The sequence below is a fragment of the Squalius cephalus genome (assembly GCF_949319135.1).
Source record: "Squalius cephalus genome assembly, chromosome: 11".
NCBI lineage: Eukaryota > Metazoa > Chordata > Actinopteri > Cypriniformes > Leuciscidae > Squalius > Squalius cephalus.
The window spans coordinates 16,407,889-16,434,287 of record NC_137132.1 but is presented as its reverse complement, the minus strand read 5'-3'; the positions used below and the strand labels follow the sequence as shown (position 1 = coordinate 16,434,287).

Genomic DNA, 26,399 nt, shown 5'->3' with positions numbered 1-26,399 from the left:
CAAGCCTTTAGATGCTTCTGCAATATTAACAATCTATTGTTGAAAAAATGTTTGTACTAACAAATGACCGAAATTCAAAATAAAACTAAAAGTGCTGATGTAAGACTTTGTCATACTGTATTGCTTTGACTTTCAATAAAAAGAGGCTGCTCATACCATCTCAAAAACAATCAAGCTTATTTGGGGAGTTTGGAGTCAGTGGTCTTAATTACAGTTGTTTATGTAATACTTCCTTCATCTGATGATGGCAGTTGTCTCATAAACCTGAGATTAAATATTAATCTCCTGGTGGAACAAGGAGGAGCCATACTGACAAAAGCATTGTAATGCTTCATTTAAATGTGTACCTTGCACCCTTTACGAAGCCCAGAGCTCAGCAGGATCATGAGAGTCACCACAGGTAATATACCATATATATATTTATGTATATACAACAATATATTCTATTGCAGTGATTGCGCAGCCTGTAATGTAAATGTTAGAAAATAACTTTTAATAGGGTTTATTTTTATAAACCAGTGGAGATCGACAACCTTTACTGTATAAAAAAGGTCTTAGAGAAAAAGCGAATGTAGTAATAATGATAGATGGATAGGTATTATATGATATTAGCAGTGTTATAGTTATATATATATATATATATATATCCCTTTATTTCTTTTGATGCACACTATTAAAACTACATTAATCTAAGAATTTGGAACATTAAAGATTTTCAAAACGTTTTTAAACAGTCAAAGAGTTACAATTATATAAATAAGCTGATTTCTTCACTACTTCTGTGCAAATCATTTTTATTTTTTTTAAAGTTTTTAAAATGAAAGTACAGACAAAAATAAGCCCTGAATCCGGTCAGCTAAAGATTTTCCTTTTGAACTCTGATCTCAAGTCTTGTCAGTATTTTGTACAGATTGACTGTGTGATTTTAAATCATATTTCTGTGAAGGCAAACTCCTGAGTGTTATTTTAATGTAAAACAGCTCGGTCCTTGCAGTGCATCTCGCAGGCAAATATTGTAAAAAACAAAGCCCTGTTAAGAAACTGTATAGTGGTTTTGAATCTATGGAAATGAGTAAAATAAAATATTGTGTGCTACATGTTTATTCAGAACATTTTTAGAAAGGCTTAATGTCTTCCATTGAAGTATTTCACGAAAATAGTTTGTCTTCTGCAAAAAAAAGCAAGTTTCTGGTTGCCAGTCACACACCACTGGACAACGGTTAATATTAAACTGTATTGAAGACTCTTTCACTTGTCTTTAAAAGTTAACACATCATGATATTTTGAGTACACAGAAAAAAAAAGGTATAAAATCTGTCACTGGGGCCGTACCGTAACAAAAGTTGCACCTTTGCAACTTATTTACCCCTAAAGAGCGTATATTAGTACCTTAAAGGTACCACCCCGACAGTTTTTGTACCTTTTTTCTAGGCATGGTTTATTTTTATGAATATATTTGAATTGTTTACTATTACAGATCCAGTGGATGCCTCAGATTTACCAAAGTAAGTTCTTCAGAATGCTCTTTAAATGTGACCTTTTGACCTAATTTTGCACCCTTTCCTACATGACTAACTGACAACAATAAGCACTGAGACATTCTTAATGACTCTTTACCCTGCAGTCACGACATTTTTTTATTTTTGGTTTATTTTCATAAAAAAATATCTACAGCACAGTGCAAATGTTTTCCACAGGAAGTTCACCTTCAACCCGAAAGAAGGGATTGACAACCCTGCTTTAGTGATCTCGGATGACAAAGGTTAGGCTACTTCCTTAATAATTTTTATCCAATCAGCAACTCATAGATCATTAACTGGCTTAAAGAAAAAGAGATTTGACATGCTGGATTAAATGTCCCCAGAGCCCGATGTGCATCCGCGGCTGTGTGTTCTGAAGCGGGAGGAGGGTCAGGGCTTTGGCTTCTACCTGAGCAAGGACACTGGCTGCAGGGGACATGTGGTGCGGCAGGTGGAGCTTTGGAGCAGTGCAGAGCAGGCTGGGCTGAGGAAGGGGGACCGTGTTTTGGAGGTCAATGAGGACTTTGTGGATGACAAGGAGCACTCAACTGTGAGAGCACTTCCTTATGCAAACATGAGACCTTTGTATTCTGTGAATTAAACACACAGACACTGGAATACAAATGATATTGGCAAGTAGATGCGCAACACTCGAAAATTCTCTCCTTATTTACTCACCATCATGTTTGTTGCAAATGTGTGATTTGGAACACAAATCATTTTTGTCCCTATACAATAACTACAAAATTACAACACAATGCCATGGCTGACGTCAAATATTATGGAAATATTACATGATTAACCAATGAGAATCAAGTATTCCAGAGCGTTAGTGAAAAAACAACGACGCTATCATTATGTTCCTAAAGGTACAATAGACTTCCAATGTTCACATATTTTATAACAATATTCATCCTGCAAAATTTACAATTATATAATTTTTTTATTGAACATACCAGTAACACTTTACAATCAGGTTCAATTTGTTTAAGATTAGTTAACTAGCCTACATTACTTAACATGAACTAACAATGAAAAATACTTACAAAGCATTTTATTAATAAAATTAATAGCATTGTTATTAATTTGAACATTTACTCATTTATTATAGAACTTAATTAAATATAATTAAGTAAATATAACAGTATAATATAATTCATATAATTATTATTATTAACAAAATTTATAAATATAATTTATTAGAACTCAGGGCTTAAATACATGGAACAAACAAAGGGAACTAATTAGGAAACAGCTGAACAAAATGACTAATCAAGGAGACTAATGAGGAATCGAGGCAGGAAACTGAAACAAAGCAAACAAGACTCTGAACATAACTAATATACTAATGTATAACTAATGTATATAACTAATGTATTTAACTAATGTATTTAACTAATGTTGTATTTAACTAACCTTAAAGCTTTATTTTAATATTATTTAATGGACTTAACATGAACTAACAATGAACAGATAACAAAGATTAACAAATATTGTAACAAATGTATTGCTTTTTGCTAGTTAATAATACTTAATGCTTTAATGTGACCTTACTGTAAAGTTTTTCCTACTGTATACTGTGTATACTCAGTCTTGTCTGGAACTTGTGTCGGTAACACTTTAATTTATAGTGTCCTTGTTACATTGTTACCTGTACTTTAATTACCATAATAACAGTAAATGATGCATAATTACATGCAAACCTCAACCAAACCCTAATACTACACTAACCCTAGGGCTGTATAAGTACATGTTGTTAATTAATATTATTCAGTACTTAAATATATAATTACACTGTAACAATGACACTTCAAAATAAAGTGTAAACCTTGTGTCTTGTTTTCAGGTGGTGCTGAAGGTGCAGGCGTCTGGGCTGAAACTATATCTGTTAGTGCTGAGTGCTCAGGATTATGAGTTTGCAGTTTCGGAGGGAAGAGACCTCATGTTGCTCGCTAGAGCTTACCATCCCGTAGAGGGCTGTTCTCGCCCACGGTTATGTTACATCACTAAAGAGCCTGGCAGCGGCTTAGGCCTCAGCATCATTCCCATTGAAGGTACTGCTCCTTTTGCTATTGCACTAAACATGTGTTTGAAGCTTAGATTGATGACGTTTTTTCATTTATTAATTTAAGATTACTAGTTTAAGATTTGTACAATTTTGTTCACATAACAAGTTTTGGTTTATCAAGACTTTTCATAAAAGAGGGCACATCTAAAAAACATAAAAAGCACTAAAAACATTTCTATCATGACAAGAGTTTAGCATGGTAATGGATATGACAATGTTAATATATTTGGTATTGGTGGAATAGATCTGCATGTAATACATACTGCGGCTGAATAAATAGCATATATGAAATTACACGTAGCCAATCTACACAAGTTGAGCTGTGGAAGGTGGAGGGGTTCAGAGCAGTTTTACCAAACCCCTCCCTTTGAAAATCTCTAGGACCACCCTCAAAATTCCCAATTTTTAACAAAAAGCATGTGTGTATGTATATATATATATAAAATTGGCACACCCATTCATGACAACTCAAAAATAGATCAAGTATGCAAACTTGAACACATTTTATTTTATATTATTTTCCATTTGATTAATTGTTTCAGAACTCCTTCAGAAGTGTGCATTTTTTTAAATGCCATAAATTACGACAGACTAGGATATATATACAGGTGCTGGTCATAAAATTAGAATATCATCAAAAAGTTGATTTATTTCCAGAATTCAACTTAACAGGTGAAACTAATATATTATATAGACTCATTGCATGCAAAGTGAGATATTTCAAGCCTTTATTTGTTATAATTTTGATGATTATGGCTTACAGCTTGTGAAAACCACAAAATCAAAATCTCAGAAAATTAGAATATTACATGAAATCACACAGTAATTACACAGTAATCCCATGGTCATTGAACCAGGTTTTGGTTATTTTGGCAGTGTGGGCAGGTGCAAATCCTGCTGGAAAATGAAGTCAGCATCTCCATAAAGCTTGTCTGCTGAAGGAAGCATGAAGTGCTCTGGAAATGTCCTGGTAGACGGCTGCGTTGAGTGGACAGCACAGTGGACCAACACCAGCCGATTACATGGCTCCCCAAACCAACACAGACTGTGGAAACTTCACACTGGACTTCAAGCATCTTGGATTGTGTGCCTCTCCATTCTTCCTCCAGACTCTGGGACCTTGGTTTCCAAATGAGATGCAAAATTTGCTCTCATCAGAAAAGAGGACTTTGGTCCACTGTGCTTTATTAAATCCAGAGTCGACGCAGCCGTCTACCAGGACATTTTCAGAGCACTTCATGCTGACTTCATTTTCCAGCAGGATTTGCACCTGCCCACACTGCCAAAAGAACCAAAACCTGGTTCAATGGCCATGGTATCACTGTGTAATTACTGTGTGATTTCATGTAATATTCTAATTTTTTGGGATTTTGATTTTGTGGGTTTCATTAGCTGTAAGCCATAATCATCAAAATTATAACAAATAAAGGCTTGAAATATCTCACTTTGCATGTAATATATATAATATAGTCTATATAATATATTAGCTTCACCTGTTAAGTTGAATTCTTGAAATAAATCAACTTTTTGATGATATTCTAATTTTATGACCAGCACCTGTATATATATTCATGATCTGTCTAATATTGTCACGGATGGAATAAAGGTGAGGCGAGGATTCAAGTGCAGGAAATGAAGGATCTTTAATTAAGGTCTTCAATTACCTTTAATTATTGGTAAAATAAAACAAAAATACAAACAAAATTACCCAGAGGGAGAAAACCAAGACAGGCATCTCAACTTGAACTTTGACAGGAAAACCAAACACAGGGAGAATAAATAGGGAAACAAACAAAAGAGGGTAACGAGGAAGGTGGGGCAATTGAATCACTAATCAGATAACAAGATGGGAGGGGCTAGACAATGAACAGGAGAGCACATGGCACAAGGAAACACATGACAAGCCATGTGCTCACAACAAACAGGACTATAACACAAACGTGACAAACTGGGAGTGTCAGAGATCTGTCGCCAAACCAAGATATAAACTAGACAGAAGTGACAGAACCCTGACAAATATTGTCTTACAATATAATATTTTTTCTGCCAAGCTCTGATAAACATTATATTGTTTATCATTATAACCTTTTCCCCCATTCATACTGCTGTGTCAGTGCGCAGGCTCATGGCATTGATTGAGCGCTAACGTGAGATCACGGCAGGGTGTGGCCAACCAGTGAGTTAAATTCCCCAAAATAAAAAAATCTCCAAAACATTGCTAATTTTATTTAAATATAGCCAAAATAGCTCCTTGTCGCAAAACATAAATCAAAGTCGCAGCAACAATGAGAATGTCGCTAAATTTGGTGATAAAAATACAATGGCAACACCAAAAAAAAGCTTGCTGCAAACTGCTACAGCAAACACTGACCAACTATTTAAATGTTGAGCAACAAACTAATTGGCTGCAGACAAGAACCAATCAACTTGTGCCATGTAGTTAACAATGTGACTGTCAGCTAGTTGCTTTAAGGATGGATGGATGGATGGATGGATAGATAGATACATACTGTAGATGTCAAAGTATACTAAATGAGAAACTTATCCCCTAGATGAGATGGTAAAAAAGTAGTGGATGCACATCTTCATGGAATGTTTCAGCATGGTGTATGTATACATGGATCATTGTGGATAGCTCTGGTTCATTCAATATGTGAGTAGGTAAGCGAGGCCGTTATCGTCTCAGTCCAGTGGTTGATGGTTCAGCTGAGAGAGCAGGAGTCCAGAATGGAGACAGGCTGATCTGGATCAACGGAGTCATGATTTCAGCACTCACATATGCAGCGCTGTCAAAAATGGTAAGTGTAGTCATATGTGATACCTTCATTACAGTGTAATCTCCAAAATGTTCAGTTTTAGGGACCACAGAGCTTCTAGTTTCCACTCTGTTCCATCAGGTGAAGAAATGTGAGGACCATGTGACTGTCTTGGTAATTGACAGCAGGAGTGAAGAGAGTTATAATCGCTTGAGATTACCCATAATTCCCGCTTTCGCCAAAACTCATAATCTACCCTACAGACCAAAAACACTACACCTGACTCAAGGACCACAGGGATACGGGTTCCTCTTAAGGCAAGAGAAGTTACGATCTGGACGTATTGGTAAGAAATGACTGATTCTTTCATAATCACCGAGTTATTATTAACTAAAACTAAAACTATTAAAAGTTTTTGTTAACTGAAATTAAGTAAAAATTAAAAAAAAATCTAAACATTTTATGGAAAACAAAATTAAATTAAATTAAAAATGTTGTCTTGGCAACTAAATGAAATAAGTTTAAGTCGAAGCACTAAAATGATCTGTAATAATAATAAATAAATAATTACTATAAATATTTTAGAAGCATTAATATGTATTATTAAACATAAATATTAAACGTACAAGTATAATATAAATGACAAAAAAAAATACACATGAATTAAATAATATTCATATTAAATAATTATATTATACAGTTAATAAATATTTATATTAATATTTAATTACTAATAACGTAAGAATGAAGTACAGTAAATAATTGTTAAAACTTACAGAAATTGACATTATTTCATTCCAAAGACTGGTTGGACATCATGTGATGTTATTTTATTTTTGATATCCATAGTTTTATGTTTCTCTTCAGGTCTATGGCATTTAAAATCCCTGTTTTAGTAGTCAAATGTGGTACTAGCCAGAAACACTGTAGACATTTTATTTCAGTATACAGTATATTTCCATCACTTTGTGATATATTGACTCTATAGCTCATGTATTACGAGAGATCGACCCCTGTAGCCCAGCTGAGAACGCAGGAATGGAGGATGGAGAGCTTGTGCTAGCGGTAAACGGGGAGCAGGTGGAGGATGCAGAGCATGAGGGCATCGTCAGCAAAATACGGCAAAGCGGCCAGCAGGTCACCCTAACCACCATCTCCATCCCAGGCAGAGAATATTACACACAGGTGCTTAATGCACGCATATGCACATGCTCATACAGAGAACACACTTGCTGAACGAACAGCTGCTAAATCAACATATTTTACCTCTGATTGAAGACATTTGACCCTGAGGGCTAACCAAGAGCCTAAGTTCATGCTCCTAATTCTTATGCTACACATCGAAACAGGTGTTTTAAAAATTAAATGAATCATAAATGTGTGGAACAGACATGGACCCCAGGGAATGGGTGGGGTCGCTGTGACCTACATAGCATAGGAATCATTATTCTTGCAGTAGTGCTTAGAATTATCACTGAGACGGTGTCTGTTATTTGATCCACTTCAGCTGGGTATTTCTCCATTGCTGTTCTATGAAGACCAGATTCCAAAAAGGGAACAGTTCTCTAAACCTCCCCCACTACATCATGAGGGACACCAAAATCCAGCAAACCCTCGACTTTGTGTGCTTCAAAAAGAGGGCTTGGGATTTGGCTTCAACCTAGGCTGCGTTCAAAATAAGCCTGGGACGTATATTGGCCAGGTACTGTTGCTCAGTTTAGTTATTATTTTATTGGTAGATCTGCTAAATGTCTTAAATGTTCATTAGTAATGATGTAATTTTGTAGGCCAACCAGGAAGTTAACATCTCCCTGTTTCCCATGAAAAAAACCCAATTGGATTTTTCCTTTGACTTTTGGATTATTGCAGAAAAGAAGCTCTGTGACCAGTACAAGTTTATAATTCTTACATGTTTTGTTCATAATGAAAAGAACACACCTTTTATGAATTTTGAAGCCTAAATGCACAAAGTTTAATATCATCGACAAGTTCCCAGACAGCAACATATTGTCGGCCCAGATCCGGCCCACATCTGGTACGCGCTGAATCCACATGCACCAGATGTGGCCTGGATCTGGCTGGGCCAACACTATGTTGCTGTCTGGGTTCTTTAGTCCCAATTAGACACTTGTTAGCAAATGCCTTTTTCAAGATAAGAAAAAATTTAAGGGGCATCACTTATGTATTTTGCTGTATGTTGTAGCAAAAAACTTGAGAAAAATCTTGGGCTTGTCTGAACCAAGGCATTTAACCACAAAAAAACCACTGTATTTAGGACAATTGAACCGGAAGTGCTAAAATGCTAATTCACTTCCAGGTTTTAGCCTATAAAAATGTCACCCCTGCAGCACTCTATAGCAAAAATGACAATGTTTTCACACAAGTCTCATTAAGCATGCCCCTCATATGCCATTGGTCAGGCAGATGATAGTCCTGCCCCCAGACTCATGCCATTGGCTAAGACAGGGTTGGGATGCTCAAATAAAAAGAATAGTATTGATATCACCACAATGTTTACACTTTCAGAGAAAATAACTTGACTTATATTTGTCTTTGCTTATTAAAGGAATAGTTCACCTAAAAATTAAAATTCTAGCTTTAACATTGAAAAAAATTACAGACTAAAGCTTTAAATAAATATGCTTTCCCAAGTCTATGAAAAACTGATATGTGTAATTCTCCTTCTTGTCTATAGGTGATGGCGGGGAGTGCAGGAGAGAGAGCTGGGCTGTGTGAGTGGGATGTGGTGGTAGAGGTGAATGGACGGAATGTGGAGGAAGAGTATTTTGATGAAGTAGTGAGGCTGATAAAAGAGGGAGGAACTCCTCTCAGTCTGCTAGTCGTGGAGGGAATTGGATATGAGAAATTGAGAAACACCAGCCAGACTTTAAGTTCAAACAAGGTGAGACCCGCTCACACACATGCATGTATTTTGTAATTTTAGGATTATTTTTAAAATTTAAACATTGTTTTACAGGTTCCAGATGCTTCACAAGATGATTTTGTATGAATTAATATAACGAGGTAAAAACATTAATTTTGTTAACTTATTAATTTAACAATTTCTGTAAAATGTTAATTCTTTTTTTTAAAAAGTCATTTCAAATGCTTTGCACGCACTTACGAAGATTGTCTTATGTCTTGCAAAGATATTGACAAAGGGGAAAACAAAAAGCAAATCTGCTTGTCAATAACCACATTTATTATTAGTGTCATTTTTAATCCAGTCACAACACATATTTGAGTACAAATGTAATATAAAGCATTATATAGAGGCTATAGAGTATTTGTGTTCAATCAGGTTTACACAAAGTGATTTATATTGTTGTATGACTGTAAAGTATAAAAGCACAATGAAATCTTGTTTACATCTCATTCTGTAAACTTGCATATAGAGGTGTGATTTCATGTTAATATAAAAAGTTTTATTTCAAAAGTATTCAATGACAGATCTGTAGCATGAGTAAATTTTCACCTTTCAGTATTTTAACTGAATTTTTAATATAAACAGATGTATATTCAAGAATGTAAATCATATGAAGATTATTTATTTCAAAACATTTTCAAATGTAAAATGTTTGCTTTATGCACTACATTAATAAATTTTTCTCAGAATGTTTTTAAACCTGACTTTTTCCACAGTTCTCTTTTTGGTGGGTATCCTCCAATTCTGTAAGTCCAAAGACAAATAGTTAATTTCTCACTTAATTATTATTATTTTTAAACAAAATTATTGCAGTTGCAGAGTCAGACTAAGTTACCACATGCTGAATTAACTGTTAAATTACTACCAACCTCTGAGAATTTGGTCTAAGCACGTAGCGACTCTTTCAGCATCCTCCATACTGAAGCACATAGGAGGTTTGAATTTGATGACACTGTCCCATGGTCCATCGGTGCTAATAACTATACGCTCCTCTTTAAGCCTGAACAAATCAGAAAGTGCATTTGGTTATCAGATAAATGCAAAAAGCTGAGAAAGAAGAGAAATTGTCAGTACCTTCGAACAAAATATGCTGCTTCTTCTGTTGCTGGTTTTCGGGACACTCTGTCTTTAACTAGCTCCATACCTATAAACAGTCCAACACCACTGCAAAAAAAGAACAGAAGACACATCTGTTCATTTTCTTCTTTGAGATTATAGCGTGATGTTACAGTATCAGTATTTGATGAGGTCTCAGATTTTCTGCATTTCATATTTACCGCACATCTCCGATGAGTTGATGTTTAGTCTGAAGCTGAAGGAGCAGCTGTTTAAGATGACCTCCGACACGCACAGCACTGCCTCTGAGGTCTTCTTTTTCTATCACATCTAACACCGCCAGACCAATGGCACAGGATACTGGGTTACCACCAAACTGCATGGGATAAAAAGGTTAAATATTACTTAAACTCACTTTACAAAGGATGTAAAAGCTACAGTCATTAGGACAAAATTATTTCTAAGCATAACGGTTCTCACTGTGTTGAAGTACTCCACACCATTGGCTGTAAAAGCACCAGCTATCTCCTTTGTAGTGGCCACACATGCAATCGGATGACCATTGCCCATTGGTTTGCCCATAGTCACAATGTCAGGGCAGAAGTCTTCACCTTCAAGCTGAAAAGCCCAGAAATGACTCCCAACACGACCGAAGCCCGTCTGAATCTCATCTGCCACATAAACCCCTCCTGCTTCACGAACGTATCTGAGGGGGAAAAACAAGCAGCTTCATTCAGCAGGTTCTGAATAAAAAGAGGACACTCAATTACATTAACAAAAATACTTACTCTGCTACTCTTTTACAATAACCAGTTGGAAAAATGATCTGGCCACCAACACTGGGTAAAGATTCAGCAAAAAAAGATGAGATCTGTGGACAAATTAAAAGGACAGCTCATCAAAAATTACATTCTTCCATCATTTACTAAACCCTAATGTCATTCCAAACTAAAGGAACATTGGACGTCATTGACTTTCATTGTATGGACAAAAAAATTAGACTTTTAAAAACGCTTTAAGAAGGATAGTCAGTATATTTTAGTAAAAAATATTTAACTTTCCGTTAATGACTGATTTTTTTTCCACCATACCTTGCGGCCTTTCTTATGTGCCTCTTCAATTAGACTTTTCACGGTGTCTGCATAAGCCTGTCCTGGGTCAGGATGATCTTCTCTGTAAATACCGTGGTAAGTATCAGGGAGAGGTGCCTGTAGATATGCAAGAAAGTAGGATATGCAGCAAAAAGCCTTAATTACTGGTTTATAAAGATGTTTGCATGTCCTGTACACACCACATGAACCCATTCTTTTTGTCCCTCTAGTTTCCGGAACTTGTACGGGCTGATGTCGATGAGTGAGGTGACATGTCCATGATATGCACTGGAGAGGCAGGTAAAGATGACATGAAAATAACTCTGATGTAGCCATTATCTGCTAATATAAGAATCATAATTGTTCAAAATTTCACATTTTGAAATCTTACTGATCCAGCACGACGACATCCTGGTGTTGGGTATACTGACGGGCCAGTCTCAAAGCAAGATCATTAGCCTCTGAACTTTGGAAGAAGACAGTATCTGTATAAGATTTCACTGAATATTTATTTTAAACTGAATAAACAGTTACTTACCCTGAGTTGACAAAATAAAAGACACAAATCTTCTTTGGCAGTGTGGCTGCCAGCCGAGCTGCGTACTGCACTATATTATCATGAAGGAATCTAGTGTTTGAATTGAGAAGATCCATCTGAGCAGCAGCGGCCTGAGTGATGCTGGGGTGACAGTGTCCCACTGCAAAGACAAGATGCATCGAGTGTCATCATGGTTCCGTGATTCGTAATCATGATACTTGACACTTCCTCTAGTGCTCTGGAAAGCCTATTTAAAAATCAGTGGGATAATGACAAGAGCTGATTATGTTTCTTTAAGCATTCATTTTATGACAATTTATCATGGTTTTACTACCGGAACATTAACTATGGTAGAAGCGTAGAAGTAGAAACGTTGTAGGAGAGTCAAGAAATATACTTCATTTGCATTACAAATAAACCAGTTTTTTCAGTTATAAATTCTAGATGTGTACTGACTGCAATTATAAATGTGTTCTGACTTTTTTGAATCAAAGAAAGAAAGAAATACTTTTATTCAGCAAGAAAGTATTAAAAATTCAAAAGTGACAGCAAAGACATTTATAATGTTAAAAGATTTCTATCTCAAATAAAGTTTCTATTTATCAAAGAAACATTTTTCAACATTGATAATAATACAAATGTTTTAGAAGCACCAAATCAGTAAATTAGAATTATTTCTGAAGGATAAATGACATTTTAAAATGTGCTAAAATAGAAAACAGCTATTTAAAATTTTAATAATATTAAATAATAATAATAATATTTCACAATAGGACTGTTTATAGTATTTTGATCAAATAAATGCAGCCTTGGTGAGAGAGACTTCTTTCAAAAACTTACTGAACTGTATAGTATGTGTATGATGTTTTATTTAAAGCTGCAGTCCGTAACTTTTTTGGGTTAAAAATTATCCAAAATACATTTTTGAGCAAGTACATAACCAGCCAGTGTTCAAAACGATCTGCTTGCCTTAGCTCGATTCTAAACGGTAAGCTTGTAATAATGTTTTTAATTCCAGTGGTACTGGTGGGAAATTCAAGCATGTCTTTGCGTCATTACGTCACATCTGTGTCTCGGCTAGTAGGCTATATTGCATGTGAGGATGTTGGAGGTGGAGATTTATAGCCTTTTCTCACAGCACTTGATATAATTAAACTTATCAATTTGATGGCAGATCCAGAAAGGTTCAAACGACAATCACCAATGACAACTGGAGATTCCCCCGTTGTAAAATGCAAAAGACTTAGTACTTAGGAGTGGCTACAGAAAAAAAGAGACTGCAACCGGGCCCATGCAAAAACAAGGATAAATATCAGAAGGGCTTTTGACAGGTGGCGTGAACTTTTTTTCTGCTGGTAAGTGATCGTTAGATTTAATCAGCGTGATTTACTGCAATGCTATTTTTCCCTTAGTTGGTCAGAACAAAAGTGGATGTGCTCGTTCAGATGACATTTTCCAAGGCACAACCCACATAAAGTTGATAATTCCACTAATAACTGCAATTGCAGATTTCGAACAGAGATGGCGACAAAGAGGAAAACCTACGGACTGCTTTTTGACTACTTTTATAAGTTAACATGGAATTTCTCTCTCTCTGAGATATATATCTATATATATACACACACACACAAACACACACATATACATACACACACACATATGCACATCTATATATATATACATAAATTTTTTTAATTGAATGACACTTAAGATACCCATAAAGCATGAATGACATAATTTTAAAATTTCCTTACCATGTTGAACATTACTAATGCAATCTAAGTATTGCATGCCATTCTCATCATATAAATACTGACCCCGTGCTCTCAATATTTTCACGGGATCATGGGAGAAAAATAGTCTGCAGGACTCTCTGAAAAGACATTGAGTATTTAATCAGAACTGTTTTAAAATGGGCACTTATTATAATTACAAACAACACCAGGCCTTAACAGCTCGACGTGTACTATTTGATCCAACTTACCCAATCAGCTTCCTCCGCATTTGCAGAGTTTCGTCTTTGTGAAAAACTTCCAGCGCCATTTCAACGATACGGTTTCGTCTTCTGCTACAGCTGACTGTTACACCCTAGATACCTTTGAACTGCAGAAATGGAAAAAAACAACAACAAAAAAACCTTAGAGTAGACAGACACTAGACGGTGTATGTGTATCGTCCATTTCTGATGACGTCACACACCGAGTACGACCTGGAGCTGCAGTACTGAACCACATCAGATTTACCATATTTCAACCCAAAACTAGGTATGGCATGCATCCACACTGATATATAGCAATGTACTTCTGCTATTTAATGTATTATTTACTTAACTTTGCCTTGAGTTGCTGTGTATCAGCAGTATTACCAGCGCGCTGTCAGTTGCTAAGCACGTTGCTAGTTATTCAGCTAGATTAAGACACTTGACAGTCAGTAAAGAGATATATTAAAGAGATCTGACAGCTATTAAACTCATGTTTATCAAGGTTAACATTCATTACGCATTTTTCAGACCACTGAGTGTTTGTCTATAGTAATCTGATTTCCTGACTGCAATTAATATGTCACGTATGTGTAGCAAGTTAGCATGCCTGACCCTATTAAACAGTCAAGTTGGTTATTGTGAGGTCACTTAATCTGTTTTCTGCTCTCCTGTTGCTTAAATATGACTCACAGATTAAATAATTAGTTCGTTTATATTAGTGACTCATCAGAAGAGTATAAAAAGGGAATAATTTGGCTCTTTAATATACAGTGTCCCATTCATATAGGCAAACCCTTTTGCAATGAGCATAGAAGAGTTTATGATTTACCTAGATGGATCTCAGCTGGTCTTGGGACATGGATTAGATGCTTGATGTAATTCACACATTTTTTTCCCCTGTAGGCTATAAATACACCTGTTGATGGAGGACGTGCTCCAGGGAAATGACAGACCAGGGCAATAACAATCAGAACATCTCCAAAAACCCCTTTGCAGCACTCTTCAGTTCTCTTGCTGACGCAAAACAGTTTGCATCCGGCCAAAAGCAACGGCATCAAGCTGAGCAACAATGTAAGGTTTTGGTAATAAGCACTGCTCTGCCATTAAACTTGCAGGATAACATTAATTTGATGGCACTTTGTAATTGTTTATCCCTACAGCTGTAGATTCAGGAGAGAGCCAGTCTGAGTCAGAAAATTCTGTGTCTGACAGCATAGATGAAAATGATGACTCGGTGGCAGAGATCAGCCGATCTTTCCGCTCACGACAGGAGCTCTGCGAGCAGCTCAACGTCAACCACATGATCCAGAGGATCTTCCTCATCACTCTGGACAACAGTGAGTGTTAAACAACTACTTGTTATGATAACTACATGTCCCATTATCTATAAGTATTTGCTGATTGTGCATTGAATAGTGTTAACACAGTTTCCTATATAATCATAAATATACACTACCGTTCAAAAGTTTGAGGTCATACAAGTAAAAAGTAAGTCTCTTATGCTCATCAAGGCTGCATTTATTTGATCAAAAATGCAATAAAAACATATTTTATTATTACAATTTCAAATGACGGTTTTCTATTTAATATATGTAAAAATTTAATTATTACTGTGACAGCAAAGCTGAATTTTCAGCAATCAGCAATCCAGTCTTCAGTGTCACATGATCCTTCAGAAATCATTCCAATATGCTGATTTGGTGCTTTTAGTAAAGCGTTTAGTATTATTATCAGTGTTGAAAACAGTTGTGCTGCTTCCAGTGTTTCCTCTAGGATTTTTTTCAGCTGTGGTGGCAGGCCCATTTACCCTGGGGGAGGGGGCGTCGCCCATGAGTGATATTCCCATGGGCCACGCCCCCTTGCTGCAGGTGTTTAAACCTCCCCTAAGTATTATAATACAGTCGGGAGAACAAGTATTTGATACACTGCCGATTTTGCAAGTTTTCCTACTTACAAAGCATGTAGAGGTCTGTAATTTTTATCATAGGTACACTTCAACTGTGAGAGAGACGGAATCTAAAACAAAAATCCAGAAAATCACATTGTATGATTTTTAAATAATTAATTTGCATTTTATTGCATGACATAAGTATTTGATCACCTACCAACCAGTAAGAATTCCGGCTCTCACAGACCTGTTCGTTTTTCTTTAAGAAGCCCTCCTGTTCTCCACTCATTACCTGCATTAACTGCACCTGTTTGAACTCGTTACCTGTATAAAAGACACCTGTCCACACACTCAATCAAACAGACCCCAACCTCTCCATAATGGCCAAGACCAGAGAGCTGTGTAAGGACATCAGGGATAAAATTGTAGACCTGCACAAGGCTGGGATGGGCTACAGGACAATAGGCAAGCATCTGGTAAGAAGGCAACAACTGTTGGCGCAATTATTAGAAAATGGAAGAAGTTCAAGATGACGGTCAATCTCCCTCGGTCTGGGGCACCATGCAAGATCTCACCTCGTGGGGCATCAATGATCATGAGGAAGGTGAGGAATCAGCCCAGAACTACACGGCAGGACCTGGTCAATGACCTGAAGAGAGCTGGGACCACAGTCTCAAAGAAAACCATTAGTAACACACTACGCCGTCATAGATTAAAATCCTGCAGCGCACGCAAGGTCCCCCTGCTCAAGCCAGCGCATGTCCAGGCCCGTCTGAAGTTTGCCAATGACCATCTGGATGATCCAGAGGAGGAATGGGAGAAGGTCATGTGGTCTGATGAGACAAAAATAGAGCTTTTTGGTCTAAACTCCACTCGCCGTGTTTGGAAGAAGAAGAAGGATGAGTACAACCCCAAGAACACCATCCCAACCGTGAAGCATGGAGGTGGAAACATCATTCTTTGGGGATGCTTTTCTGCAAAGGGGACAGGACGACTGCACCGTATTGAAGGGAGGATGGATGGGGCCATGTATTGCGAGATCTTGGCCAACAACCTCCTTCACTCAGTAAGAGCATTGAAGATGGGTTGTGGCTGGGTCTTCCAGCATGACAACGACCCGAAACACACCCAGGGCAACTAAGGAGTGGCTCTGCAAGTAGCATCTCAAGGTCCTGGAGTGGCCTAGCCAGTCTCCAGACCTAAACCCAATAGAAAATCTTTGGAGGAAGCTGAAAGTCCGTATTGCCCAGCGACAGCCCTGAAACCTGAAGGATCTGGAGAAGGTCTGTATGGAGGAGTGGGCCAGAATCCCTGCTGCAGTGTGTGCAAACCTGGTCAAGAACTACAGGAAACGTATGATCTCTGTATTTGCCAACAAAGGTTTCTCCACCAAATATTAAGTTCTGCTTTTCTGATGTATCAAATACTTATGTCATGCAATAAAATGCAAATTAATTACTTAAAAATCATACAGTGGGATTTTCTGGATTTTTGTTTTAGATTCCGTCACTCATACTGTCGTAACCGAACGCGACGCGCTGTTTGAATGCTGAATGGAGAATGACTGAGGAGAAATGAATTTCCATTAACTTTAACTTAACGACAAGCTTAACAATAACACAATAGTATGCACAATATCGGACCTCACTGAGAAGCTGTAGCCGTGGCGGGATGATTTTTGGTGTGGCGGCCAGCCACCACAGAATGAATGTAGCGGAAACACTGGCTGCTTCAAATCTTTGTGGAACACGTGATCCATTTTTTTCAGAATTGCTATTATGCTATTATTTATTATTGCTATGCTATTATTTGCATGTAGAATTGTTTCCCCCTGCTGTCCATGACGTTATCAGAAGTGACCATTTTTGGGTCATGGTGACCTACCAGCTGTGAATCACTGCTTTTGAGATGCTTTCTGTAACTGGTCCATTTCATGCGTATGCAAGTGTACTTCTAGATAGTTTGGGAAGAAAGGAACATTAGATTGTTTATAGTAAATTACTAATTTCTCGATGATCTAAGTTTAGGTGATTGTATCACAATGACTTGCTTTTTCCAGGCAGTGCTGCAGATGACCTCATCCACTGCAGTTTGGCCGATTACATCATTTATGTTGCTTTCATTTGTGTCTTTATCTTTATCCTCTACATCTATCTACTGTCCATCGCGCTGGTCTGTTTGCTATTAAAATCTTTAACAGAGTTTGTGTGAGTCATGCTGAAAGAGGCGTTCTGAAAACGTGATGTCTGAGGCACTTATAGCTCTTAATGCTACACTATTGTCAGTTTTTCAAAATAATGATTTTCCTCAGAACACAATTGATCAAAAGTGACGGTAAAAACATATATAATGTTACAAAAGATTTAACTTTCTATTTAAAGTTTCATCAAAGATTCATAAAAAAAAAAAATGGTTTCCTCAAAAATATTAAGCAGTACAACTATTTTCAACATTGATAATAATAAGAAATGTTTCTTGAGCAGCAAATCAGCATATTAGTATGATTTCGGAAGGATCATGTGACACTTAAGACTGGAGTAATGATGGTGAAAATTCAGCTTTGCCATCATATGAATCAAATTCTTTTACAAATATATTCAAATAGAAAACAGTTCATTTAAATTGTAACAATATTTCACAATTACTGTTTTTACTGTTTTTTTTATCAAATAGATGCTGCCTGATGAGCATAAGAGACTACTTTCAAAAGCATAGAAAAATCTTACCGAGCCCAAACTTTTAAATGGTTGTGAATATGTGAGTTCATAATATGCACCAAGAATGTATTTACTGTTGTATTAAGATATTGTGCTTGTAATGATCCATGTTGGTTGATATCTTTCCAGGTGACCCCAGTCTAAGAGGTGGTAATGGCATCCCACCACGCTGTGTATACCTTGAGGAAATGGCCGCTGATCTTGATGGCCAGGACTGGCTTAACATGGACACCATAGAGCAGGTACAATATGTTAAGTGTGTCTTTCTTTTCCAAATTTGTGTAATATACAGTGTAGACAGACATTCCCACGTATATTATGAACTTTGAATAAGAATAATATTCCTTCATTTGCCCCCTCCAGGCTTTGTTCAACAGGCTGCTTTTGCAAGAGCCAGGTAACCATCTCATTTACATGACCTCCTGCAGTGTAGTGAATCTCTCAGCAGATCGTGATGCTGGGGAGAAACGTGCCATACCGTACCTTTATGCCTGCTACCAGAGAGCTAAGGAGGAGGTATCTTCTGCAGACTCTATACTTTGTCGACCTAAATGGTTGTGCCAAAAGAATGAAATGTGTCTGCTCATTGCACTGTTTATGCTCGTACTCACTGTTTGTGACTGATTAAATGTGTTAATGTAATTCAAAACAACACAGGTCACTAAAGTCCCGGAGAAGCTGTTGTCGTATGCTGTTCGCTGCAGAAACCTGACTTTGTCCAATGCCCGCACGGTACTGTTGACCCCAGAGATCTACATCAGTCAGAATGTTTATGAGCAGCTTCTGGACCTGTTGCTGGAGGCTGTGAGAGGAGCCCGTAAGTGTCACATTTGATTTGTCATATGATATGTTTGAAGGTCCTGAACTGATTCCATTTGTTTGTGTCATGGTCTTTGCAGAGTTTGAGGAAGTTGTGGAGTTTTTGGATGAGGTCATCGCTATTCTGTTGGGTGACCAAGAGGTGCGAACCTTCGGGGAGGTTATGGTGCCAGTGTTTGATATTTTCCAAGGCCGGGTCAAAGACTTAGACCTCTGTCAGCTGCTGCTGTATTCCTACCTGGAAATTCTCCTGTACTTCTGTCGGCAAAAGGATATTTCTAAGGTTCGTTTTCAATGCTCGTAATGCTTTACAAAATGTCATTTTGATACCTGCAGTTTCTTTTCATACAGATCTGAAATATTTTTGGATAATAATAATCTGATCCTAGGTTTTAATGGAGCACAGTCAGCCCAAAGATCCTAACAGTGGGATTCAGTATCAGAAAACACTTCTGGGAACGATCCTGAATATTTCATGTCTGCTGAAAACTCCTGGTGTGGTTGAGAACCATGGCTTTTTCCTCAATCCTTCTCGCTCCAGCCCACAGGAAATGAAGGTTCAAGAGTCGAATATTCACCAGGTGAGCACAAAATTTACAAAAAGGTTTTCAGGCTTTGTGACATGAAACTAGCCACCTAACCCCTTTCGTTTCTTGTCTTTCCATGTGCTAGTTTATGGGGCAGTTTCATGATAAGCTGTATCAGATTCTGAAAAACTTGCTTCAGCAGTCCAGCGAGACGCGCCACCTGCTGCTCTCGTGGCTGGGTGGCTGCCTGCAGGCCAACATGGGGCGGGCAAAAATCTGGGCAAACCAGATGCCCGAGATATTCTTCCAAATGTTTGCTTCGGATGCATTCTTCTTGAATCTGGGAGCTGCCCTGCTCAAGCTCTGCCAGCCGTTTTCTCGACCCTACTCCCCCAAACTCCTGACCTTTAACCCCACGTACTGCTTGCATAAGGAGCTGAGTGAGGAAGAGAGGCGTAACAGAAACGTGCACGCAAGAGGTGAGCTACCTGTGCTCCACCTTATTAAACACTACTAACACTTTTTTTCTTATTTCTTTTCAGACATAACCATCTAAACTAATTATACTTTCCTCTACAGGTTTGGACAAGGAGACATGTCTGATACCTGTGCCCCCTCAAAAAACGGTTGAATTTGCCCAATCATACAGCCTTCTCACAGAAAACCTCATCCTTACACAACTTACCCTGTACCTGGGCTTCCATAGGTAACATTCCATTACGAAAGAGTCATGACAATTTTATTATAGAATATATATATATATATAATGTACATATACATATACATATATATATACACACACACACACACACACACAGTCAAACCAAAAATTATTCAGACACCAGATATAATCTTTGATGTTTTTTACTAGTGGGTGCAGGGCACTCTTTTTTATGTATATATTAAATAAAAAATATAGATATATATAAATATATATAAATATATGTAGTTAGGACCAGTCATGTGGATGCAGGGGCTAAAACAGCATTCTGTTGGAAACACACTGATTTGCTGAAAATAAACATATGTTTTAATGGTATTTGTTTGTCAGACTTCATGATCAGATGGTGAAGATGAATCAGTCTCTGCACCGGCTCCAGGGGACGTGGCGGGACACGCAGCTCAGTGGAGGCCCAGCCACAGAGCTACGGGAACAGTTTGAACGCCTTATGACAGTCTATCTTTCAACCAAGGCTGCTACCACGCAGCCCGCCATGCTACAAAACTGCCTCAACCTCCAAGCCTCCTGCGCCGCCCTGCTGGTTCAGCTCAGCCTGGGCAACCAGGGCCCTGAACACATCCCGCTTACCTTTCCCTTACCTGCACTGGAGAACAGCCTGCTGTGCTTTGTGCCAGGTATCCCCGTTTTTGTTTTCCTTTTGAGTAAACACCCTGGCAGTCATTGCAATTTTTTGAAAACCAAATCTCCTGTCTCTTTCACAGAGTTCTTTGCTGAAAACATGGGCGATTTCTTCATATTCCTCCGCCGCTTTGCTGACGAGGTGTTGGAGTCCTCTGCGGAAAGCTTAGAACATGTCCTGACCTTCATCACTGTGTTCATGGGCAACGTTGATAGGTGTGAGCCGGAGTGATGCTGAGTTTCTCACGTGTTTTGTGCATGCCATGTGGCTTGTTGTTTACTCTTGGATATTTACTCACAGAATGAAGAATCCTCATTTGCGGGCAAAGCTGGCAGAGGTTCTTGAGGCAGTGATGCCCCATATGGAGACTCTGTCACCTAGCGCTACCCAGCCCATCATGTTCCAGCGCCAAAGGGCATTCAGCTCATATCGGCATGCACCCCAACTTGCTGAAGCCCTCATTACAGTGTTTGTGGATATAGAGTTCACTGGTCAGTTTCTGAAGTTTTTTTTAATTAGTTTATTTGATTATTACAGCCTGTATAAGATTTTGTCTATGGCTTATTCCTCAGGTGATCCTCATCAGTTTGAGCAGAAGTTTAATTACAGGAGGCCAATGTATGCCATTCTAAAGTACATGTGGGGAGAAGAGAGTTACAGGGAGAGCATTAAGGTGAGAACCAGGCAGACATTTTATTATTATAAATAATATATTATGTTGCTTTGGAATTTTGTTAAAGATTTACTTAAACAAAATCAAATTAAATTAAAGAAAAAAAGAAAAGAAAATATAAAAGAAAAAGAAAAGCATACAGCATACAATCAATAAATAGTTAGTTAATTAGTTAAAAAAAAAAAACATAATATGAAATAAAATAAATATAAAAATAAATTTGTTAGCAAATGCATTAACTTATGTTAACAAATAAGACCTTATTGTAAAGTGTTACCAACAAAATAATAAAAAATTGTTTCCTCACAGCATCTTGCGGATTATGCCTCTAAAAACCTTGAAGCTATGAACCCGCCACTCTTCCTAAGGTTTCTCAATCTCCTCATGAATGATGCCATCTTCTTACTTGACGAGGCTATACAGGTACTTGTCTGCAAAGGCAGATTGCTTTTATGTTTTATGCAAATTCAAACTATTTACACTGGTGGTAACAGATTTTGTTTGTTCAAGTTAGCTTGGTTGTTTAATTACATCAATATATATTAACCTCTATATGGTTGATATCAGGAAACATTTAATTGACGGATTAAAGATGTGTCACTCACAAATGCATCTGTTCCTTCCAGTACTTAAGTAAGATCAAAATCCTCCAGCTGGAGAGGGATCGGGGAGAGTGGGACAGTCTGGCCCCTGACGCCCGCAGAGAGAAAGAATCTAGTCTGCAGATGTTTGGACAGCTGGGTCGCTTCCACAACATCATGTCAAATGAGACCATTGGCACCTTGGCTTTTCTCACATCTGGTAAGAGACGTGAAAGAAACCAAATGCACTAAAATATTAACATCACTGAATTATTATTCATTTTTTGGGGGTTATAAACTACCTGACCAATTTAGACCTGAACAGAAGGGTTTGAAATAATTATTGAGAGAAGAACTCTGAGCAGAGAATATAAAATAACATATTTATTTTTCCCTCCAGAAATTAAAGGTCTTTTTGTTCACCCCTTTCTTGCTGAGAGGATCATCTCGATGCTCAACTACTTTTTGCAGCATCTGGTAGGCCCCAAGATGGGCGCCCTGAAGGTGAAAGACTTCAGTGAATTCGACTTCAAGCCCCAGCAGCTAGTGTCAGACATCTGTACTATTTACCTAAACCTGGGGTAGGCTCTTTGTTTGTATATTTAACATTTACTCTCAGGCCTGGTTTCACAGACAGGGCTTATATCAAACATGGATTTTAGTCTGGGACTAGGTTTAAGCCTTGTCTGTGAAACCGGGCATGAATTTATTTATTTATTTGAGAATAATATTAACTAAACTAAGTAAACTATTATGAATGCTTTTTTGGCCACAGAGATGAAGAAAATTTCTGCGCCACCGTCCCAAAGGATGGAAGGTCATATTCGCCCACTCTGTTCTGCCAAACTGTCCGCGTCCTCAAGAAAATCAACAAGCCTGGCGAAATGATTGTATCTTTTAGTCTCCTAGCAGATAAAATTAAGGTTGATTTTAATCGCTATGCATATTTTTCTTAGATATACACCTTTCTTAGGAAGTCATGAGTGTGTTTATGGTAATCTTGTTGGTTTTCTGTGTCTCCTTCAGTCCCTTGCAGACAGGCATCAGCAAGAGGAGGAGACCTACTCTGATGCTCCGGATGAATTCCTGGATCCCATCATGTCTACCTTGATGCTTGATCCGGTGCTGCTACCTTCTTCAAACGTCACAGTGGACCGTTCGACAATAGCACGACACTTACTAAGGTGAGCCATGTATACAACATTACGGACAGCAGTGTTATTTTAGGATTATTTATATACTATTATAGTGCTTATTGATATTTTGGATTAGCTTTTATTATTTTTAGTAGCTTTTGTCTTTTTTATTCGTTTTTTATATTTATATATAGCTTTAATATTTTTATTTTAGGTTTAGTCATTTTAGTACTTTAACAGTTGCAAAGTTAACATCATATATTTATATTTTATCTATTTCCGCTTTACAGAAAACTGTTTTAATAGTTTTGGTTGACGTTTATAATAACACAACTGCTATTTGATTAGGTAAAAGTCCCATACCAGTGTTGGTCTTGTCTTTTTTGCTCTAGTGACCAGACAGACCCTTTCAACCGCAGTCCGCTCACCATGGACCAGATAAGGCCTAACGAAGAGCTCAGGCAACAGATCATGAAGTGGCTTGCTGATCATACGCAAAGCAACCAGCAAATGGGACCCAGTGGCTAAACCACATTACTCCCCTCCCCCAGCACCCAGGCATGCTCTGTATGACTAAGCCATTCAGATGTTCCTGGCATCTTTCATACTGCTTTGAAACAAGAACACTTAACCACATTTGGAGGAGCACGTCTGCATTTATGGTGTTGGTGTGCTCCTCAAAGGTCAAATGCAAATCTCAAAATGCCATAATACTGTAGCATATTCGGCTATCTGTTCTCTCAGACTTCTCTGACGCTCAAGGTCTCTGTAGATAGAACTCAAACTTTTGCATTTTGCCTTTCCAAGCTGTTCACTGTGGGAAATGAAACTTTGGTTTATAGACAGATGATGACATGTATAAGGTTTGCTTACCTGTTCTGTGCATTTGCCCTACCTCTGACTTAATTCATATGTATGCAATATTTTATATGCATTGCTTATTTGTTAACTTTTTAAGTTAGAATATAAGCAGTTTACCTTGTTTGATATTAAGGAAGAAGAGTTGTGGCCTCATTTGGTATTAAGGAGGAAGGAGTTTGGATAATATTGGCTGCAAAAGAGATTAAACTATCATCGAATACTTTGCTAAGATCATCAGCATTATATTCCACAGACTTTCAGTTTCATAGTTGTACCTATTGGTTTTTATAGGCATTTGTGTTCCGTAATGCGGCAGTCATATGTCAGATTCTTTTTGGGCTGGTCAGGAACACGTTCTTTTGTTCATTATGAACATTTTATGCTTGAAACTCAAGAAGCATTTGCTATAATATGCACTTTTATGAGACTCGTAAAGAATATTGAGCTCTTGTTGAAATGTTTGGATATATTCCTGTACATTTTTCAAGAATCCATCGTCTTTTAACAGCGCAATATGTCCCGAGTAATGACTTGTTTGACTGCTGAGTCAGCCCTATGACCTCCTCTCATGCAGAGTGACATCATGCCCTTTTGTTAACTGTTGCAAAACTGCATGCTTTGGGTGGATGGACCTTGCTACTGACATTTGTCTTAAAAGATGACATTGATAGGACACTGTCCACTCAGTGGCTTCAGTTGTGAGAGAGTTGCATTAGACCGACCCATTAAGTTATGTAGGGTATATCTGCATTTTGATTTTCACTGAATTGTTCATTTCAGTGAGTTAGTTGTTTCTAAGTCTTTCTAAATTCTTTGTTCGCTCATACGCTCAAGACCTCTCATCCAATCAATAAATCTGGCCCCATGAATTCAAAAAGCAAACAGAATGCTTTAAGTAGTCATATTTCTGTTTGTTGAGCTGTGCATATGCACTCATTTGTCTCTTTTAATCACAATTAAATAACTTGAACTGAACTTGAGTTAATAGCATTATAGGCGGTAGTTATATAATGTACATGCTAACATGTCCCTCTTGAAAATAGAACAACCAAATTTTCTATAGTGGTATTAGATGAATGATTCTGTCAAATTAATAAATTGAACTGCCCCAAATAACAGCATGCTTCACTGATGTTAATTTTATTTTTTTCAACTTTTTTTAAAATCATATATTAATTGTGCTTATGGCTTGTTTATTGCAATAAAATAAAATTTAAAAAAATCTGTATTGTACTTAAAATTTCCCAAAATAAAATGCATTGATGTGTAAATTATTTTGAATCTTTTTAAAACTTTTTGTAAAAGTCAAAGGCTTTCAGAGATTTATTATAATTTTGTGTTTGTGGTTCTTTAAAATTCACAATAATTCCAAGACAATTTTATTCAAAAAGTGTAACCTCTGTCTCGTGGTTGCTATCAAAACATTGCTGTTTGAGCAGCCTACATTGACACGGTTACATTACCTCAACCAATGTCGTGGGTTCAGGGCGGGGCTATTTGTTTCCCCGACCAATAGCAGATGGGGGCGTTCAGAGAAACCTGTGCGAAAACAGTCACTATTTTTGCAATTCCGTTTGGTGACGGTAGGGGTGACAAAATACATAAGCAATAAAGTCTAATTTCTCCAAGCTAATAATATATTACATTAAAAGCAGACTATTTTCTGTAATATAATTAAGTTCTTAAAGACTATATCTCAAACATAAAGGCCTATATAAAAAGTGTACGAAATTTTACTAAGCAGTGTTGCTGTGCCTGATGTAGAGTTTTTTCCTCCCTTGAGTATCGCCGGCGAACCTGCGTAAAAACATCACTGAGCGTAGTCTGCGCTGGGATCTTGTCGGGGTCCTCGGTACCACCACCCCGAAACATGGATAATCCATTCTGACCGCTAGACTAG

The 26,399-nt window shown here is 37.5% G+C and overlaps 3 protein-coding genes across 3 annotated transcripts; 2 read left to right on the top strand and 1 right to left on the bottom strand.

Moving 5' to 3' along the window:
* Positions 1 to 384: 384 nt before the first annotated feature.
* Positions 385 to 9,972, top strand: nherf4a (NHERF family PDZ scaffold protein 4a; the record flags this gene model as incomplete). Its single annotated transcript, XM_079887122.1, has 11 exons — positions 385 to 400; positions 1,478 to 1,505; positions 1,698 to 1,762; positions 1,865 to 2,070; positions 3,367 to 3,574; positions 6,250 to 6,386; positions 6,486 to 6,690; positions 7,333 to 7,529; positions 7,852 to 8,046; positions 9,040 to 9,246; positions 9,322 to 9,972. The coding sequence occupies 11 exons, from the start codon at positions 385 to 387 to the stop codon at positions 9,352 to 9,354; spliced, it is 1,497 nt and encodes a 498-aa protein (XP_079743248.1). The 3' UTR covers positions 9,355 to 9,972.
* phykpl (5-phosphohydroxy-L-lysine phospho-lyase) lies at positions 9,527 to 14,155 on the bottom strand. The gene is made up of 12 exons (XM_079885133.1): positions 13,940 to 14,155; positions 13,710 to 13,828; positions 11,956 to 12,115; positions 11,809 to 11,883; positions 11,618 to 11,705; positions 11,418 to 11,534; positions 11,115 to 11,197; positions 10,807 to 11,032; positions 10,548 to 10,702; positions 10,345 to 10,434; positions 10,140 to 10,270; positions 9,527 to 10,014 (listed from the first exon to the last, which is right to left on the bottom strand). The coding sequence occupies exons 1-12, from the start codon at positions 13,996 to 13,998 to the stop codon at positions 9,965 to 9,967; spliced, it is 1,353 nt and encodes a 450-aa protein (XP_079741259.1). The 5' UTR covers positions 13,999 to 14,155; the 3' UTR covers positions 9,527 to 9,964.
* ube4a (ubiquitination factor E4A) lies at positions 14,122 to 25,174 on the top strand. The gene is made up of 20 exons (XM_079885130.1): positions 14,122 to 14,219; positions 14,840 to 15,007; positions 15,097 to 15,273; positions 18,671 to 18,783; positions 18,905 to 19,057; positions 19,199 to 19,358; positions 19,441 to 19,643; positions 19,750 to 19,941; positions 20,033 to 20,366; positions 20,467 to 20,593; positions 20,939 to 21,243; positions 21,331 to 21,463; positions 21,549 to 21,739; positions 21,821 to 21,921; positions 22,231 to 22,344; positions 22,548 to 22,722; positions 22,903 to 23,083; positions 23,278 to 23,425; positions 23,529 to 23,686; positions 24,031 to 25,174. Exons 2-20 carry the CDS (start codon positions 14,881 to 14,883, stop codon positions 24,164 to 24,166), a joined length of 3,228 nt encoding a protein of 1,075 aa, XP_079741256.1. The 5' UTR covers positions 14,122 to 14,219; positions 14,840 to 14,880; the 3' UTR covers positions 24,167 to 25,174.
* Positions 25,175 to 26,399: the final 1,225 nt, after the last annotated feature.

Coding starts and splice junctions, on each gene's coding strand:
- phykpl (XM_079885133.1), bottom strand. CDS start 13,998: ATGGCGCTGGAAGTTTTTCACAAAGACGAAACTCTGCAAATGCGGAGG. Junction 13,829..13,939: donor ATGCGGAGGAAGCTGATTGG/GTAAGTTGGATC, acceptor ATGTCTTTTCAG/AGAGTCCTGCAGACTATTTT. Junction 11,198..11,417: donor CACATAAGAAAGGCCGCAAG/GTATGGTGGAAA, acceptor ATTTGTCCACAG/ATCTCATCTTTTTTTGCTGA.
- ube4a (XM_079885130.1), top strand. CDS start 14,881: ATGACAGACCAGGGCAATAACAATCAGAACATCTCCAAAAACCCCTTT. Junction 21,464..21,548: donor TTCATGGGCAACGTTGATAG/GTGTGAGCCGGA, acceptor ATTTACTCACAG/AATGAAGAATCCTCATTTGC. Junction 23,687..24,030: donor ATAGCACGACACTTACTAAG/GTGAGCCATGTA, acceptor TTTTTGCTCTAG/TGACCAGACAGACCCTTTCA.